The following is a 21,095-nucleotide window of genomic DNA, read 5'->3' as shown; positions in this document are numbered from 1 at the left end:
CTCTTATTCCACATTCTCCTCAAGGCTCATCGTCATTTCTCATTAGGTCATCTGCCAATAAGGAATTGCATATATTTATATCAAGCCCCAAAATATTTTGAGTACTACATCAAAGATACAGACCAATTTTAGACTTAAAATCCTTCAGAGCAAGTCAGAATCCCTATCCTGCCAAAACAGTATTCATGAAGATGAGTAATTGGGTGTGCAAAACTACTTTTGCACTGTTTTCTGACCCCTCTGATCTAAAATAACTTCAGGGCTGCTCTAATGTTCAGATGCACTAACTCCCAACAGCTGCTCCACAGCTGAGGGAAGAGCACACCAGGTTTTAGCAGCATAGGTTCCTTTCCCCACACAAACACATCTGGTGCTTCAAAGGAGGCAGCAGAAACTCACAGGGCAACTTTAAACAATCAAGGAAAATCCCTTACAGTGATGATATTGTAGTATTTATCCAATTTCCAGCCTCTTTACATCAGTGTGTCGTAAAAGGACAGGAATGCAGATCATTTGGGCTTCTGTCATACTTGAGTGCCACCTATGCAGTTCTAGATTCACAGCCAGACTATGTAAAAATTACAGGCCTAAATGTTAATTCTTGCTGTGCAATCCTTGTGGAGAGGAACTGCACTGGGGGACTGGATCTTACAAATTTATTAAGGGACTAGTCATAGAAATAAGTCACAACAACCTTACATACCTATCTTTAATATCCATATTTATCACAAATAAAGGAACTGGTGATTTTCAGCAGAATGGAAACTTATCTTTGTGGTGACATACGGAAATAGAAGGGGAGGCAGCGTGAACAAAGAGGGAACAATACCCTTTCCCCTTGGGAAAATATTTCCGCCAGTGTCCAAAAGCATCACTTAAGTTTCATCAATCTGTCTGTCATCACTGACACTGCATACATAAATACTTCAGGGAATTAAGGCATTAACCAGGACAAACCAAAGTAACACGGCTGCACAGGAAGAAGACGACACTGAAAAATGTAACATAAAAGCAGACATTTTAAAAGTAGGAGAAAAATAAAGTGTGTGACAAATCTACACTGGAGAGTAAATATGTCACTGTTGGAGTGCAATTAAGTCACTTCTTTGGATCTGATTTAAAATTAGTAGTTTGCCTTGCCACAAAGAAACCCTTTTATTGGTCCAAGAGCTCACATTCCATTAGTGCAATACAGAACATCACAGCAAATTTACACAGATACTTTAATATTAGTAATATTAATAGAATGCCAGAGGTTTTTTTAATATTTAACCTACAGGTAATAAGCACCACTGTATGCCTGCATCACTGAATATTGCTTAGTTGACCAGCAAGGAAGATGAAGATTGCCCTCCCTGATGTCTATGGCAAAGATTCTTTCATTATACTTTGCTGTAACATACTGATTGTGGAGGAGAGCTGCAGCTGATAGCGTCCCAATATCAAAGAATTACAGAGAACCTGAAATTCTTCATAAGCTAAGAGCACACATTACAGAAACCTGCTATCACCCAAAGCCAGGATTCAGTTTACAAAGTACTACCAGGGAGTGGTAGTTGTTTCACAATTCACAATGCGATCTTTCTTGGGTGAAGTAGCCACTCACTTCTCCAATACAGCAAAGGGAGAGTCTTGCAGAATGGCATTCTCCCTTTAAAGAATCTGACTTCCTCTCCCCATTACTACCCTCAAGACTTAGACCTCACCCACATAAAAAAAAAAAAAAAGCCCAGTTCTGGGCCTGACATGTTGTGCAGGCAGTTTAAATTCATGAATATGGATTTTTTTTTAAATCGTTACCAAATTATATGCCTAATATTCATCCAGTAGCCCTCAACCTTGAAACCTCCAAGGCAAACTTGAATAAGAGCAACTGGAAGGGAGAAACAGAGGGGAGAAAAATATTACAAACCAGTGGCTGGGGAAGGGCATTATAATGCTGTTAACATAATCAACAACAAACAAAAACTGTGTTGAGAGCTAACTTTTTAAAGCTACCACATTAAAGCTGTCTTTGGAATTACTCCCTCCAGCTCATCTATTCCCCCATCTCTATTTAAATGTTTGTTTTAAATATTTCAAGAGATTACCACTTCTCCGCTGTTTAGTAACTCCCATCAGTAATAGCCACCCATTTCTATCTCTGAATCTCAGAGCTCTATCAGCAATTTTCAAACAGCATACTAAATTTATAGCCTTCTGGGACATAATGTCTCTTAACACAAATCTATCCAAGATAGACTGGTTGTTTTTATTCTAACAAGCATTCCTCTTACTCACACAACAGAGAACAGCAAGCCTCACTGGAATGTGTGTGGACAGATCAGAGAAAAATATATATTTCCTGTCTTGGTTCTTTTGTTCTAATACACACTTAAGTATATTCTTCACATGTAAGTTCTGGATGAGACAATAACCATCACTTGGTAATTAAATACAGCTCTGAGTCACACTACTCCGGAAGTCTTCTGTACATCAGAATAAAGAAATGTGAGAAAATAACTTCAAAAGAATCCTGTTTCTTTAAATCCCTTTCTCAGGGTTAAAAACCCAACCTTGAGGATAGGCAAATACTTTAAAATGATAATTTATGGCATGATTTTAAGAAGACATTATCAATGTTTTTGAAGTCACAGTAGCAAAAAGATAAGCTATAAAATCTGCTAAAACACTCTAACAAGTTATATTTGAAAATAACTTCTGGATCTGACTGCATTCAATGTAATGACAGTCCACGATAGGAAAGGGCAAGAAGGGGAAGGAAACAGGAACATGTAATCTAACAAAAAAATTATAGGAGCAACCCCTGGCACAGTTCCTTAAAATAGAATCAGGTACCCTAATAAACATTTAAAATGTTACTCGTCTTGTAACATCACGTGAACATAGGCACATATGCACTACATTAGCTCCTTAGAAACATGTAAAAAGTTCAACACTGCAATTTGTAAACAGGTACAATCTCCAACAGCCTGTATGGCAACAATCCCATGCTTTCTGTACAGCACTCCGTCTTTACAGTAATGGGAGTACCTTCGGATACCTAAAGCACATGCCTGTTGAATGACTTCAAGTCGTGCTGAAATTCCACGCATTCCAGCTAGTCTCTCTCTTCCCAGTGTGCACAGTACTTCGCAGAAGGCAAGCATCCCAGATCAAGTAAAACCAAAAAAATTGACAAGCTGCTACAAGTTTTGTCCAAACCTGTAATGGTAACATTCTTTCAAAGGCACGGTTCCATCTTACCTAATGTTAAACAAGCCGACAGCGAGAAGGACGCAGGACAGCCCTAGAGTGCTAACAAAATGTTTTTCATGACCTCTGGACAGGGATAATTACAAATTCTCTTGGGGAGACTGGGCTGAGAAAACGTCAATAAACTAGTGGAGCAATTAGCATCATTACAAATGAAAGTTAAATACGAAGGACGATTCTGATCAGACTGCATGAGATTTGTATGGTCATGCTTTGCTTTTTCTCTGGTTTTGTAACCATATCTATCAAGGCCTTGCTCTCAAAGCTCTGCCCTAAGGGTTGAGGAAAGTTATCTTGGCATCTGAGAAAAATCAAGATACATTTTACATGACTCTATGATGACCTTTTTTTGGCTTGTATGACAAAGAATGAGTGAGTCACTGGTAATCTCTCATGGTTAAAGAAGGTTGTAGGAACAAGGCCTTGATGGACATGGGTAAAAAGGAGAAGAAATGGAATGTGAACTTTGGGATAGAAAATTTGCTGTGAAGCACACTTAAACTAAATAACTACACTTTAAATGGTCCATTAAGTATGATGTCTGAATAGAACCTAAAAAAAAGTGTCAAAATATTTTACTGCCACCTTAACCCATAAAGTTCCTTCCACTGAAGTGACAAAAAACCAGTTCCTATCCATCCATTTATGTTCCACTACTTCACACATTCCCTTAATAGTTTTTATCTCATTTTAAGTTTAGTATAATTTAGTAACAACTATCCAGTCAAAAGTTTTAAAGTCTTTACACCCGTCCAGCTAGAGACCTATAATTTGTAGCTGCAATAAGTAAGAAGAATAGAAAGGGCAACCTGGGTCTGAAGAAAACAAAACCAAGCAAAACCAAAACAGAAAAAATCTCTTGCAGCCCTTCAGTTCTGTACGAGCAGAAAAAGGCAATCTGCTGTTCTAGGACATACGGTAGCATGCGCATACCAGACTGCACTCCCAGTTCTCCCAACTGATATAATTCCATGATGCCTTATATTCTGAAGAAATTTCTGTTTCACCTCAGCTGACAGTCTATGTTCCATTCACATTGCCTGAAATAACAAATCTACTGTAACTCCATGTGATATTTTTCTACAGACACCTATAGGTTAAAGAAAGAAGTTATATAAAGGGTTAACCTGTTAGAAGCAACACTCAGCACAAGCAGTTAGTTCAGCTGTGAGTCAGCAATGCCTGTCTAGAACTGCAAACAGGAGACCCTTTGAAACAGACAAGCAGCTTCCAGCAAGTCTCTTATTTTACCATCTCCGCCCCTCCTGCCGCCACTCATCTTGAATCTTCCTCATACCTTGAATTTGGCAAATTGTCACAGAAGCAGTTTCACTGCACAAGATATGTTTCTACAACCACTTTGGATTGCTCAAATGTTTAATTAGATTACCATCTCAACTGACAAATCAACTCTAAACATTCTTCAAAGTGTTTGAAGCCAAAGACACAACAACAAAATACACCGTATAAAAAAAAAGAGCTTTAATGATAGCTCATAACAGCTGTGCAAATTCTACCCCAGCATAACTAAAAAGTTCCCATATGGGGGAACAATCTGATTAACCAAAATGCATCGGCTATGTTTCTCAACAACTCACTAAACCAGGTCTCACTCTACATAGTGACGATTTGTAGATAACCATATTTATGCAGCACTTTTCAGTCCTACAACACTTTAATGAATGCACACACAAACAGCACACAGCAACGCGCTACAGAGCTAGCAGAAAAGAGCACTGTATACATCTGAAGATAAGGAATATTGAGGTAGTCTAGATCAGGGACTTTGGACTTTATGGCTTGTCTGAAAAGCGGCACCTCCAGCAGTAAAATTCCCACTATTGTACTCAGCACTGATAAAGTATCAGCTCTGAAGAGACCCACCTAATGAGTCATTTCCGGGAATACCCTAATTTTCTTTAGCAAAAAGGTACGGGCAGAGGTGTTCCATTTCAGATACTTTTTAAACCTAACTCTATTTTACCTGTTCCAATCACGTAGATTTGCAGTCCACAGCTTAAGTCCCTAAAAATAACATTATTATGATAGAGGAAAAGCACCTATTTCTGTAAAATGCTTCCAAGATGCCACTTTTTTTAATACCTATCCACACAATTGAATCATATCTAGACTCTTATCTTTCATCTCTGTAACAGAATACCCTTTTCTCTGACCATAACAAACAGTTTTGTCCTGCTTGCATCCATTCAAACTGCTGCTACAAGGTTCATTTTCCTGAACAGTTATTCCTGTCGATTCCCAACACGGGCATCCCTTTCCCTCTGGCATCAAGCATAAACTGCTTGTTCCCACTTCAGGAGCCTTTATCATTTCTTATTCACTAGAGAGAGAGAATCCTGCCTCCAATAAATTTACACCGTCACCTTCAATTGGCCAGTTGTTAGGTTTTGAAAACAAAAAACTCATGTTTTTTCCCATGGTGCCTTCAGGCTAGGAAGTTCTCTACCACTTTCAAAACTATCACATTTCATTAGATCTCTCTCCTTACCATCATAACTATAAAATATCCAAGTCTACCTCTTGTTGAAATGTGCTGAGACTACAGTTCACCATGTTAATACTGCAATTTCTTCCTTTATTTCCTGCCACCACCATTTATCTCCATTCATCTGTTGTTTTTTTATCTTATACTTAGAGGACTACAGATACTAAGGAATAGGAGCTTTTTCTATATTTGTACAGTTTCTAGCTTCTCCACTCATAAGGCCTTTAAACATGACAGTAATCACATAAAGATGGCATAATGTATAAGAATGAGGAAACTTGCCCACTTTCATCCTGTTAAAAATAATGTTTTCATTTGAAGTCAAATTAATTCTTCTAACTAGTACAACACTGATTTACTTTTTCAGAGAAGGGCATGCTCAGTTTCTGGAGTCAAAGAACCAAGCACATCAAGTGAGGTATCTCTCCGATACAAATTACAATCCTACAGTTAACATGTTCTAAATCACTTTACCATAAACACCAAGTATGGCTTATAAAGTCATTCCAAAGCACCCCAGCATTTCCAGTGTACTGTGCCATGCAACTCTATATAATGTATAAGATGCAACATATAATGCCCAGCACTGTAAGACACCCATGACTCAACCATGCTGAAATCCACAGTACCTTGAAGGTAAAGTCGATAGCAGCTCTGACTTTAGCAACTTACAAAGACCTTCATACTGCCAAGAGTCACCAACACATACCCCAGAGAGCAGAGTGAAGGGAGATCACCAAGAGGAATTCACAGGCGGGAACCACCAATTATCAAAGGGTTTCACCAGCCTGTCACAGGATGGGGCTGAATATGCAAAGGATTTCATGGCAGCCTGGTAATCCTGACATTCAAACAGTTCATGCTCTTCCACAACCAGGAATTCTGGTCACCTAGTGACCCCATACTTTGCAACTCCAGTGCCAGTCAATGGACGATTAGAGGGATTCATACCTTAGTTGTTTGTAAGCTATTTGCAACTCGAGAAACAGACTGGTCATTCTCACTCCAGGATCAGTACACCTACTGAGTTACTTCATTTTTAACTCCAGGACTTCTCTCTGCTTCTAACTAGTCTGACACAGCTTTTCAGACATTTTCAGTGAGAAAGATTACTCGCCCTTGGTAAGTACAGATCAAGATGACACAGAAAAATCTACAGGTCCTTGATGGCCCTAGTCTGAAGATGAGCTAATGCCTCTCCTTTGACTCTCTGTCTTGGTTTTTTGCACAACCTCTAGTCACCACAAAGCACATGGAAGTTATTTCTTGTATTCATCTAAGACAATAACCCATGAGGATTCATCGCTAGAGCTCTCCAGAACTTCCACAGCCAATGACATGAATCTTTCCCATCTAACAATGTAAACCACTTTTGCCAGCTCTGGGTTATTATTTCTTCCTATGAATAAAATACTACAAAGAAGCAGGACTGTCATCAGAACATGTACCATGTCAACACCACAGTAGTTCCTGAATGCTGATCAGTAGGGGCATACCACACGAGACATGAGTGCACTGTAGCACTTACCATTCTTCCTTTCACTGAGTGGAGGAAGGTTGGGGTTTCGGCCATGATGGAGGTTCAGGGTCAGCTCGGGCTGCAAGGAGAGCTCCTGCAGCTCATTGGCAACAGCTTCGCTCTGAGGGCTGGGGGCCGCCGAAAGTGACACCAGCACCGGCTCATCATCATTTTCGCCAGCCCCTCCTCCGTCCAGCCCATTTCCAGCAATGACGGAAGGGGGCAGGCACACCACACCGGAGAAATCCACTTTGGCTTTCGTGATGGCAACCTGCAAGAGGGACCAAAAAACAAAACAAAAAAAAGTAAATCTTGTACTAGAGAGACTTAACCTATATCTCCAGTGCATCATGGTTTCTTCATATTCAAGAGCAACATGTTCTTTATCACCATATTTGCGTTATCTTTATCAATTCAAATCCAGCTAGTAATTGAAATTTGCTAAGCTCACCAGTTTATAAACTTGCATAACCCTCCAACACGGTCACCGCAGAGACTGCTGATGAAACTACTGATTATTATCATTTTCTTTAAAACTTATGAGAACATTCTCAACTTCTGGTACTTTAAAAATCCCAATTTTGAGAAGGCTAGGAGGGTAATCACCATGATTGGAGCTGTTTACCATACTCTATGCTTCCAGTGAAGTCAACTTACTTAGAATTTTGCTGAACTCTTCATTACTCTCGTCTTATACCAACATCTGGTTTTAAAAGGACAACTATTAATTTAAGATCTAGTCAGTTAAAGTAATCCTACATAATAAACCTTGAAGGACAGCTGAGTGCGGCAGGCAAACATTTTCAAAGGAAATCATTTTCATTTCAACAAATAATTCTCTTGCCATGTATCAAGCAAAAGCTTTTTCAGAGGCTAACCTTCAGCTTCAGAAAGACGCATATAGACTTAGCTGCAAAAAAGCAAAGTAAAAACCCACAGGATAGCCCTAGTCCAGAAATCATTCAGAATGCATAAATTCAGTGCAAAGTTTTTAATAATATAACTTTTTATTAAGTATTCCCCCACTTAACATCTATATTTAACCTGAATGAGTGTGACAACATTCAACAGATGATAAAGTAGCTCAAATAGTTGTTACCCGTTTCCATGTTGTTTAATAAGGTTCCAATATTTTTGTTCACGTTTTCTTTTCTACTTCAGTCAGTTTCTAATGTTTGCTCCGTGCTCTGAACACCAAAGTTATAAGTGGCAGTACTGTTTTCCTCAAAAATGTGTTCAGTGTACATTCAAGGCAACTGGCAATGAATACACACTGTTTAATCCATGTTGTCACACATTCATTCCCAGGACCCCATGTCATGATCTGAAGAGAAGCAGGGAAAAGAAAAAAAAAAAGAAAATGACAAAAACCACCAACTGAAATTGGTGCTTGTTCTAACAAACAAATAACACTGAGCCAAAGCTTACTGCTATATGAAGTATTTGCTTTTACTGCAGTTATGATTTGGCTAGAATGCGCCTGCCTGCTCCTTGATCTATTTCCTGTCCAAAACAAACATCACTCATGCCCATCTGAAAGCAAATTTTAACAGTAATACGCAAAGAGAAAAATCGGGATTGTGCCCTTTCATTTCTTTACAGTGGGTAAAGAAAGCCTGGAAATACACATACACGCACCCTCTTGAACCACAAACTTAATCTGAGTTTGGTAAGCTATACAATCCTTGCAAAGGCTGGAAAGAGTTAAACTGTGACCAATATAATTGGCTTTAGGCCCTGTCCCTGTAGTGATATGAGGCCGGTGGAAGGGGGCTAAAAGGAAGAGTAATTGCTCAGTTGCAGGTCTGACTGGTAAGGACTGCTGTCACTCAAGGAGAAACGCCCAGCTGAAGCCAAAGCCAGTCTGCCTTCTTGAAGGATATGTCCTGGAGCCACTACATTTTCTCTAGTACCCAATGGCGGTTAGGTCACATCACATGGGAGTACAAGTGTAGCCAACCTGAATGAACTGACTGATGACAGAGATATCTAACCCCGCCAAATAAGGGTTTGGAATGGCAGGAGCCTCAACCCACTCTCCTCAATCCATCCTAGAACAGAAAAAGTTCCTTTCTCTGAGGGGAAAAAGAACTTGAAATATATCATACACGTAAGATCTGCCTAGGCTACGACAACAGGAAATGTACTTAGAAACTTCTGACACCCTGGATTTTCTTTTAAACAGGAATTCATAATCACCATAAACTAGGCAAATCACATTAACAACAGTGTTTTAAAATGGCATCTATTTTCCTAACCTAGGTACTTTCACATTAGCCAGTCCACTGAAATTATATCCTTTATTTAAAAAGCACAGTACTAACCTATAGCAAAAGCAGGCTAGCCTCGCCCAGCCACAGCAGAGAGTAGGGCAGGAGGAAATCGGTACTCACACATCAGTTTGCCATGTAACCCAGAGCAGCGCTATAGCAAGTGGATTAACCAAGAGTGGGATTGTAAACCCTCTAAATTCCCCTGCAGAATCATCCTGCAGAATTTCACCACTGTAACAAGGGTTGGATTATTACTAAGGAGTTGTACCTTGACTTGCAGGTTTCCTAACTCACGCCATAGATGACACAGATAGAAGGTATCGTCTTCTTAATCCTAGTTGCCATGTTATTCAATGTCTGTCCCACATCAAAAGTAACTCAGCAAACAATACTAGCAAACACAGGGTGTCTGGGGCTGTGATTCCCCAAGCATTGCTTTGGCAGAACTGCCAGCTTAAGCGGCCCTTGTCTTCCCTTGCCTGGACATTCATTCTTGCCCTGCCACCGTGCCCTCCTTGGTTCCAGCGGAGCTGCTTGTACACAGCAAACCAGATCAGGAAGCTGATACAGCTGAAATACAATCAACTCCTCCATAAAAGCCACAGCTGCACCAGCACAATACAGAGGAACAGAGCTGCTTAAGGCAGCTCAAGCAGCTCTGCCACAAAACGCAAAAATCAGTCTGATTCTGTGCAACTCAGACATCCTGGACAATGACTATATTCCTTCAGGGAAGATTGCAGTTCAAATGAAACTAAACTGGAATGAGCCATTACATCTGCTAAGAAATTTTGCCTCCTCCTTCCCTTGCTTTCCTTATCATTTCAGGCCAGCACAAGCATCTACAATGACGCATGATGAACCGATGAGAAAACTGATCCAGGTGCAAAGGCCAGATATTTGGTTCCTTCCAACTAAATCAGGTCCCTGGGGCAGTATATCTTGCAGCCACATCAACACTTGTGCCAGCACAACACAAGAGTAAAATCTGTTTACACCATTAATACTTCCAAACATCTAGCCACTACCTAAGGGAAAGAGAACTTTTTTCAGAGCAATGCCAAGTTTTAATATACAACATACCTCCACTTAAAGAAAAAAAAAAAAAAAAAAGAAAAGAAAAGAAAATTAGTACAGCTCCAAATCACCTCCTAAAAGGAAAGAAAGGAGCAAGTGGTTTATTTAGGCTTTCTATATAGAACTTGGTACAAGGCTTCAGATGTTTTACAGTGATAGTTCCTAAACTCTGGTCCACAAGACTACAGTAAAGGCTCTAATTGGGTCAATTTAATTTTAGTGTTTTCAATTAAAAGTCTGATGAGGACACATAGGGATTGGGAAGAAGCTTTGAGGATTTACAATCAACACTGACATCCTGTGAAAGACATGGAGTCCTTTTCTGTAACCAAAAGTAAGGCTGTTTTTAGACTTCCCAGAGAGTTATACCACTCCATAAGTGTCATTGTAGAATGAATCAGCTATGGACATTAATATTTAGAACCTAATTACAATTTTAAAATGTTTGTTTGCCTGTCATTTTTAAACATGCCAGAAACTTTCCCACAGAGAAATGTACCATAGCATGAAGATATATAAATGACTCATCCAGAAGCAGACGGACAGTCTTAAGAGCAAGGATTTCTTATAACCAGCAAGGGTCTCAGGGTGAGTGCCCTCAAGGATTTGTATCTGTTGTCCAACAGATACAAAGCTTTCTATCATGGCATTTTTCTACTTTTGGGCCAGCTGCTTCTGGAACAAGAGAGGCTGCAATCCCTCAGATGCTCTACAGCAGCAACAACAGTTTCAGCAGCCCTCATCTTCTCCAATATCCAGCTGTTCATTCCTGTCCCTACACTGCCCATTCTTCAACCAGCTGAAATGTCTGTGTGCAGTCATGCAATGAACTAGACTAGAGAATCAGTTCAACTGAAAAACCACCATTTTTCCTGGGTTATTAGTCAGCAAAATCAGTTCCCCAACCCAGTCCATCGCCAGCTACACACACACAGCTGTGTCACCATAATGCAGGGGGCAAGAACAAGCTGTTAGGAGCCAGGAGTGCTTAAATTACACTGCTATAAACCACAAAACCACTGCCTCAACAATACAAGCATGGACCCAGCACTAGGGAGAAGATGGAGCTGCTCAAAAGAAGCATTTAGACATCACTCCTGAATATATAAATAATCTTCTTCCTTTTCTGACCTCTGGATGCTCTGGAGGCATCTGTCAAACTTCAATTTCAGACAGACGAACACAGCAGAGTCAATTTTGAGCAAGCTGTAAGATTAAGAATCGTAGCCAATAAGAAATTCTGGAGAAAGTTATCTTTATCAAATCTGCAAATTACAAAGGTTAAGTTGTTCTACAGCTACTACATGGTAGCTCTCTGGGTGCATTCTCTTTCATCTCAACACTGTATCACAGTAAATGCAAGGTAAGTCTGATTAGCTTACCCCTTGGAAAAAAAGCGTTCTACCACATGACAGAAGTACATATATAAACTTCTCATCCAGAATCCCCCAAGAATAGCTCAAAGCCCTGAGACATGAAAGGTAAACAAAAGAGGCAGACCCGCGCAGTATTAAAACCTGCCTGACCCACAGTAAGCCAGTTTATGGAGCTAAGTGAAAGAAAACTTTTTGCGGGGAGGGAGGAGAATAAGGGGGGTAGGATTAGCTTTCTGCCATTTTAGCTCCATCTTATCATAAGGCCAGACAAGCACCAAGGCTGGTACTAGGAAGCAAAAGAGGCATGAATCCAGGACTGCCCTTTTTGGCAAGAGCTAGCTCTTAGATCAACTTAGCTGTATCATAAGACCACATCCTCTGGTTAGGCGTTAAAGGGGCACTGCTGACAAAAGAAACAGTCCAGCTTGCTCATTCCTTGCCTCCTGTGGGCCAGTACAAGCTGAACCAGATCAAGGAGCTGATCCAGGTTAAATTTAACCTGGCCACACACGCACAAATTGCTACTTTTATTCTGCATCAGTTCCTGATCTGGCTTGCTATCCAGACACACAAACATTTGGGCTAGCATAAGGGAGAATGAGGTACTAGGAAAGAAACAAGAAATCAGGATGGCTACTTTTGGTAGCAGCATCAGCTTAAAGTGCTTATGGAACTACAACCCAGATGTTGTTATACAGTTTCCCTTCCCAGTATTCATGTTGGACATGGACACCTGCATTAGACTTCCCTTGACTTTAGCAATATTCACATACTTATGGTATAATAAAGATCTTAAAAATGAGTCAAAGAATAGCACCAGCTTCCCTAACATGAAACCTCAGTAACCAGAGTAAAACTTCTAAAACAAAAAGAATTTAAAAATAAATAAATAAATAAAAATCAGGGAGGCACAGAAAAAGAAAAGAAAGATCCACAGCATAATTCTCAAAGCAAGCAAGGATACCTCTATAAACAGCTTTCCCTGTTCTTCTCTCCTTCAAATCTTGTTTGCATTTTGGGGGCTGAGTTGCCAGGGTAATAGCAATTTCCTACCAATTTAAGAATTGCTAAGCAACCTGCAGCAGCTAACAGCAACAGCATGTGTGTGCAGCTGGGCTATTTTGAGAAGACAGGATTTTTTTGTTATTATTTTAAACCTAAGACCAGCCTTCTGTTAAATGACTATGCCAGCTGGGGTCATCCAACCAAGAGAAGAGATAATCTTGGGGCAAAGTAGCTTTAAGTGGATGAATCTTTGAAATTAATGAGCAAATGGGAAAAGAATGCCATGTTGTGCCCAAAGGCAACACTACCCCCAGGTCATCACAAAAGAACGAGCCAGGAGAAGAAGTTTGCAGCAGATGGAAGCAGTAGCATCACAGTAGCTTGAGCAGCAGTAATGATCAGAGTGAAATCACACACACACATTCCTTTTATCTTTGGACACCAAAGTCACCAGTAGGATGACGTTCAAGTCTATATCAAAGAAAATAGTTTCTTGTCAGTCAGCTGAAGCTAGGCAGGCAAACACTGGCAGAATTACTCCTCCAATTATTTGAGAGTTAGAACTGATGGCACTGCCCATAAAGCACATACAATAGAGTATGCAACAGCACAAGCATTAAAGATTTTGACAGTGTATCAGCTTGTTTTTGAGGAATCATCTTAAGATAAAAAGCCAAATTACTTGGACCATTATTGAGAGAGCTTCTTAGAGAAGATTTTATTTTAATACACATATTCCCACATGTATTTGTCTTCTGGAAAATGAACCAGTTATCAACTTCCTTCACTATTACAGTAATTGGAGGTGGCAGAGGGGAAAAGGCAATAACAGTCAAGAAGTAACAAAACTCACTCTGGATTAGAACCAGTGATTAGAAGATGTCAGTGTGTCTTACAGTGATCATAAGACACTATCCTCCAAGGCCTCTATTAAAAAAAAAAGGTTGCAACTCATGTGAATGAAGATGCCAGTAAGTACATGGGCACAGCTTCCTATATGAGTCAAAGAATCTGAATCTGTACGTATGCTGTGCCAGTAACCTTAGAGTAAGAGAGGCCATCTCTGAATCATCACCAGAAGTCCCTCCACCATTGCCTCCAGCAAATCTACCAGTACGAGATGCAAAAAGACATGCTGGGGCCAGCAAGAAAACAGCAAGAAATCTTATCAGACAAATGGCATAAACAGCTGTCTAGAGATGTTGGGGCTTAAGGGGGAAAAAGATACAAAGAACATGTCTGGTGTAAAGAAATCAGCAGCACCATGCTGTTGATAAGTCACTGCAGACAAACACAGCCTTCCACATGGTTTTAAAGACTGCTCATCAACAACCATATTTCTCTTTCTGTAAGCTATTTCCTTCATAAGATAATAGCATTCATTTTACTCCATTCAGCAATGATAAAAAAGTCTTCAAGAGGTCTCAAAAATCATTATTAAATATCTATTTCTTAAAACCACAAATAGCAGGCTGAGAAATGTAGTTTGGCATTCCAAATGTTTCCTAAAAAGTACTTTTCGTGATTCAATATGTATTTGGAGGAAATTTTTGGCTTTCAAGCTCATGGAACTCTGGGTACACGTAAGAACAAATAATACCAAAACTAGTTTTAAGAATCACAATGAGATTTATAATAAACAATCCTTGCTCAAAAGGAATGGACTCCATCAATTTCTCAAGTTCTTATTTAAGCCCAAGTGTGAATGAATAAGACATCCTTCTAACTTCAGTGAAGGATACGTTAAGCCTTAAACTGGTGAAGCAGTTTATAGGCACCTAATTCTATGACACCTCACAGCCTAGTTTGTGAGACTAAAGATAACAGCTACTGAATAAATAACAATTTCCACTGAAGTTCCATAGCAACCACAACCTGAAACACAACTGCAAAGAACAAAAGAGAGGCCATGTTTAGTTCATGCGTCAATGGATAGACTGGTATATATTAGGCCTTGGTCATGATATAGATCATCTTCATAGCTAGTGGAATCCAGCCTTCTGTAGATTCCTGTTGTTTCCCTTTTGTCTAATCTAATGACTGTGCACCCACAGAGTGAGTCAGGTCAGCTGAAGCAGCAGAAGATTAAAAACCTGCAAAAAGATTAGAAACCGTTTTCTACAGGATCAGTCAGCTAGATGGACTTGCCCTGCAGCTGCATAGTCTCTAGCTCTGATGCCAGGAGGGAAGCAGGAGCACATAGCTGTGTGGAGGTGAGACTCGCCTGTGCAACAGCAGCTCACTGAAAGATCAACTTAACTATGATGTCAAAGAGCACACTTAAAACATCCAACAGCAGTGCCAGCTTAAGCAGTCTGCTACACGTTCCCACTCTCATACCTTCCTCATCGTGAAACTAGCATAAATCTTACAGAGACACCATGTACTGGACCAGATGAAAATTAACTAGCAAAAAACCCCACTTCTTTCCAGGAGGATCTGTCCCCCAGAGTGGCTCACCATGGCCACACAAAGAGCTATGCCAGTAAAACAGAGGGAGCAGCAAAAAGCAGCAAGCTGTTTAAGACAGCACTGCTGCCAAAGAAATGCACAAACTATGGTGTGTTCAGAATGGGACTGCTCTATGCCTGTTTTTCACCACCTGCTTTTCTTGCAATTGCTGACTGGTGCACTTTTTTTTTTTTGAAGGAGGCAAGGCATTCCCCCAACCCCGCAAAGGGGCAAGCAGGTCAATCAATGGATTCAGTCAGCAGCAAAGGCATGTGGCAACACGTACCAGCAATCAACAGAAGCAGGGAAGCTCCAACAAACTAGAAAAGGGAATGCTGAAGATCTGCAGCCAGCTGTGAGCTCTGACTTGGAAGTTCATGTGAAAAAAACTGAGGGGCTCAGAAGGACTAAGCGAGCTTGTGTTGAGTGTGGATTTAGGGCAGATTGGCAAGGGAGAGGCATTACACAAAAGGAGACTGGAAGTAACACTTCTTTCCCCAATAGCCCAATGGTTTTAAACCCAGAAGATCTGAACTCTGGGACAAGAACCAGAGCATCCAGGGCATAATAGAGTGGTGACTCGGGCAAAGAAGAATGGATTTATTGTGGATCCTCATCCACCGTGGCCCCTGAGGCAAAGAAATGCTAACCACCAACTCCAGAACTACAGTCCAAATTTTCTGGGACTTTCCCCTCCATTTCTGTTTCTCTTTTTTACTGTCTCAGCATCTTAAGTTGATCCAAGTCCAGCTGCTGTGGTCTTCTTGTTCCTGCCATGCATTTCAATCCCTTTCCCTGCGCTGGCATTGGCATTCATAGAACTGCAAGGTGAGATAGCTCAGGGAACTAATCTAGCTAAAAAATAAAATAAATTTAAAAAATAAAGAAAAAAAACAAAACAGTGAAGGAAAAGTAATTAGATTTCAGCCAGTTCAGCTCCCTGAATGGTTTTACTGCACAAGCATTCATGTCAGCACAGGGAAGCAGACAAAACTGCAGAATTTAAAATTATCCTACGGAATTTATGGTAATGTTTTTGACAACTTATTTGTGTGTCTAAGGGGATAGTTTTACATTTTACTTAGTTCATTGTGGTTATGGGCTGTGATTGAGAGGGTAGTTCTATACCCTCACCTCAATCTGAAATTCTCACCTGTTTCAAAACTAGTGACTCTTCAGCCACAGAGCAAGTCAATTCAGCTTGCTGGTCTAATGGAAAGCTACACCAAGAAAAATAATTGCTTTCCATCATGTTAACAATGTGAACCCTACAACCACAAGATCATTAGATCTGATACAGAAAAACAAAAAAACCCCAAAAAAACGAAGGAATAGGGCAAACTGAAAAGTGACAGCTTTCAGTTACCCCATGTAGGTATAGTGTGAAACTAAACCCTGAAACAAAGATTGCAAGAAATTTTCTGACCCCAGTCACATTCCTTAGTCATGACAGTATAAGATTATGCCTACAGAAATTAGACATCTGAACTGACTTTCCCTCTCCTCCCCATTAATGAATACTAGATGTGGAATACAAATTTCTTTAAATTCACTGGCATCTCCTAATGTAGCTACCTGACATGACGTTCATTTAAGTGCAAAGTCCACCAACTGAGACTGAGTTACCAAATCTTCTGTTCCCTTTCTCCACTATGAGATGAGAGCTGACTTTGCACCTTTGGATTTCCCCTACACTGAAAAATAGATCAGAAGTGTCTTCAGTGATGCCTAGAGAAGCAAGTATCAATATTACTGTCCTGTCTAAGCTAATCAGTTTATTGAGAAGAAGTATTAAGTACTCAAGAGGTGCTCCCTTGATACATAAATCTAATGTATGTGGGCAAAGAATATGTGTCAGGGAGAATCAGTACTGCTGCTGCTGTTCTTTGACAATTCAAAGGATTCAACCTCCACTATGGAAAACACAGACCAACAGCTTCTTTCTGTGAAGCAACAATACTAAGAGCCAGTGCATGGAGGACATCTAAAATAAGACTTCTGTTCAGGTGCTAGAACTACGCTAAAGTATTTTCTATTCTTTACTATAAGATTCAGCCTGGGTAATGTCTGAATGTGTCATCTGCTCTTGCAGGCACCACTGTATCATAGTACCCTCAGTTACAGTTTGGTAGACATGACAATTATACTGTACAGATACAATTTTCTATCTTTACATACTTGAATAAATCAGTCTTGCTAGCCAAGTATCACTACAAAAAGACAAGTGCTGGCAAAATACTGAAGAAGTTTGCCAAACAGCACAGGCTAACTTTTGACAAGTTTGTGACTAATTGCTAGGCAGCAGCAAAAGGAGAACAGGAGTGTATTTATACTCTAAAGTAGTATAGATGGGTCCACTGGGCTTGTCATTGCTGGAGAGTTGTCACACCTGATGCTAGTATAAATGCAAGATACTCCATCTTCAACAGACTACTGACTCTCATGCTTAGTGGTCGCAAGACTATAGTAATATGTTCAGTACATAAAAACAAAAGGTGCAGATTAAAGGTAGCAAAGAGAACACAATACATACCTTACTCAGAGTTCCCACGGACAAACCCAGCTCACTTCCATGCCAGCAGCTCTCTCCCCAGTCACTGAAAGGGAAAACAGGACACAAATACTCAGAGATTTTCAAATAATACAGCCCATTAAGAGTAAGGAGCAGTTCTTCATCTAGTATTCTTTTTTTACATTATCTTTAATTAATCTGGCATACAGAGCAGAAGTTGGACTGAAATACAATCAAGAACTGCCACACTGGTATACACGTACTCATGATACTTCCAGGATGGAAATTTTACCTTAGCACTGTTGGTTTGTTAGTTCTGAAGAATGCATTGTTTGAGATTTACTACGCCTGAACATTCACCAAATGATACACTCAATCTTCCCGTCCTTGTACTGAAACCATTCTTAAACATAGGATGGTAAAAGTTGGAGACTGTTATGACTAGTTTATTACACCATGTTATCCATCCAAACAAAAACAGGGAAAGGTAACAAAGTACATTGCAGAGATTTGCCAAGACTGCAATGGGTATTCCATTTCTGTGGAGAAGGAGGGAATGCCTTCCTTAAAAGCACATTAAAGTAACACAACCACTTTTACTTGGCGATACAGTTTTAACATACCTGTAGGGGCAGTAGCTAACTAGAAAATAGTTACTTCAGAGCCTCTGGAAAACCATTGTCTTAAACAGCAATAAAAAAAAGGCTTGAAGTTGATTTGCAGTTGCTATACTTTCACCTAATTCCTTAACCCCATTAAAAAATAACATGAGCTATCATATGAAGGCTTTGCCATAAAGTTTTTATTCTATTTTCTCCTCTGAGCTTTTCAGACTTTAGGGCTTCCTAGACACCAGTACCACTCTACAGAAGCACAGGGCCACAGTTGAGATATGATATGATATTCTGTCAGTGAGAGAAAACAAAAGGGACCAGGCACCTCCCCAATTACAAACTTCAGGCTGAATGGACAAAGGACACTTCAGCATTAAAGCAGCAAGTCAATATTAGAATTACTTACAACCACTTAAGTAATTAATTTAAAGTGGGAACCCACAGCAAGAGACAAAATATTTTTTAAAAGAGGCCAAACTGATGCAATTGTAATTAAGACACAATAATGATGTAAGGATACAAAAACAAGTATATAATTACACAGTACCTTTTACAGAATTATGGATCTTAGATTTCTAAGAAATGCAAGGACAAAAAGGCCTTGGTTCTGAGGCCTTAAGAAGCCAAGGAAAAATCTTTCACAAAAGCAGTAAACAATTGACCACTGTAGGAGTTTGATATTACAATCCAACAAACAAAATGCCTTGCTGTATAATAATTTGATAAAATAGTTTTGCTGGAGTGTTCTTCTGACAATATTCAGCTCGTAACATCAAAATTTAGCTACGGAATGTCTGCTTTTTTTTTTTTTAATCACAAATTATAAGTGAACAAAAGTTATCGGTATATTAAATCTTCACTCCAGAAAAAATTTTTGGTGTTGTTTGGTTTGGGTGGGTTTTTATTGATAAAAAGATCACTCCTGAAACTGCTTTTCACACATGAAAGTTTAGAGAAGCTAACGACATATTTTATTTCTGCTCGCCAGTCCCTAATTTCCAATAATCTTGGTTCATTGCATATTCCCTTCTGATTTAAGGTTGCAACAGCACTGATAAAGCTGGATAATCATCACATTCCTGCATTTCATTTCCAGCACTTAAGATCCACATTCTCCATAATCTCATTTGAGTCAAGATGGCTCTAACACTGAACCTTTTCTTGATTTGCCTGTTCCACCACCTGGTACAGGCCATCTGCTGCTCTTCTAGAGAGGTTAGAGTCCACAACCAGTCAAAAGTCCTTATATGTCTCAAGATCTTCAGCATTTATTTCCTCAAATCTTCAGACTGCTGAATATTCCAGGTCTGAAGATCATAGCAGGCTATTCCTAATCAGCTGGCAGGGTGAGCCAGCGGAAGAACTATTCTGTACATCCCCCATTCTACATCCTTTCCAAGGTATCCATTATTAACAACTGGCCAATGCAAGATACCAGGCTGGAAGGACACCTGACCTGGTCCAATATGGGAGACCTTAAAGTCCTACCTCTTAAGGTATGCACAAGGATAAAAAAATACATATACCTTCAGCGGTTTTTGGAACCTCTGCAAAAGACTTAGCACTGTTTTTCAGAAAAGAAAGTACATGTGTGTTTGTGTGTGTAGACATATATATACACATTCCTTGCCTCAGTTTATTTATCCCTCCTGAGTTTCCAGCACTTCCATTAGCCTTCTCAGGTGTACAGAGATCCTTGCTCTCCCACACATAACATCCTCCAGGACAGCATACATTTATCTTTCTTTCTCTACCAGGAACTAAAATTTTCTTCCAGACTCTCTAGAAGAGCCAACAAAAGGCCAGCGTTAAAACTTTCAGTCCTGTTGGTCAAGGAAGTTCCTGCTCAGCCTTAGCAGGTGGTTAAAATATTGCACTGTGTGATTTACTCTTTTAGTCACCTGAACTTCAAGCGTGAGATAAACTGCTTTGCCATAGGCAGTCACCAACTTTTTGTCTAATAGGTGTGCCATACAAATAAGAGATGCTTCAGGTATAATGTATTTCTATCATTACCCTTATTTAATCATCCCATGGAATTTCAATCCAGCTTTAAGAAAGAACGACAGAAAACAGACACATGCCACCTTCAAAATTCAACTTCCATTATCAAGTCAAACTTCACAAAAATTTACCAAAACATCCTTACAGTTCTAATGAAAGATGATCTCTTTATTGCTCCTTCTATACCGCAGCCAGTGAGCAAAGATTAATCTGATAACTGAAGTATTTTCTGGCAAAATTCCATGGTTAAACTGCTTTTATTACTCTTTGCTTATAGCACAATCAAAACATTCCTTCATCCTCCTTTTTTCTCTGACTATACAGTCATGGCAGGCAGAATTCTACTGTCCTAGATTTTCTGAGGGGAAAAAAAAATAGTGTCATCTCTAAGAAATGCAGAAGTCTCATCTTGCTGATAAACTTCTCCATCCAATGGAAACGTTTATATGTCACTGTTTACATGTTCGAGCCAAATGGCTGCTATTCCAGTGATTACAATGGAT

General features: G+C 39.7%; 1 protein-coding gene across 2 annotated transcripts in view; it reads right to left on the bottom strand.

The window, feature by feature from the left end:
- The window catches only part of MRTFA (myocardin related transcription factor A), an 88,697-nt gene extending 70,638 nt beyond the window's left edge, over nt 1-18,059 (bottom strand). For both annotated transcript variants that reach the window (XM_064512067.1, XM_026101690.2), the window contains exons 1-3: nt 17,996-18,059; nt 8,380-8,604; nt 7,290-7,551 (exon numbers count right to left, since the gene is read on the bottom strand). In XM_064512067.1, the coding sequence (XP_064368137.1) occupies nt 7,290-7,334 (45 nt within the window). In that variant the 5' untranslated portion in view covers nt 7,335-7,551; nt 8,380-8,604; nt 17,996-18,059. The remainder of the gene's footprint in view (nt 1-7,289; nt 7,552-8,379; nt 8,605-17,995) is intronic.
- Between the last annotated feature and the right edge of the window lie 3,036 nt (nt 18,060-21,095).

Source organism: Dromaius novaehollandiae, chromosome 1 (assembly GCF_036370855.1).
Source record: "Dromaius novaehollandiae isolate bDroNov1 chromosome 1, bDroNov1.hap1, whole genome shotgun sequence".
NCBI lineage: Eukaryota > Metazoa > Chordata > Aves > Casuariiformes > Dromaiidae > Dromaius > Dromaius novaehollandiae.
This window is presented reverse-complemented; position numbering and strand designations above follow the sequence as displayed.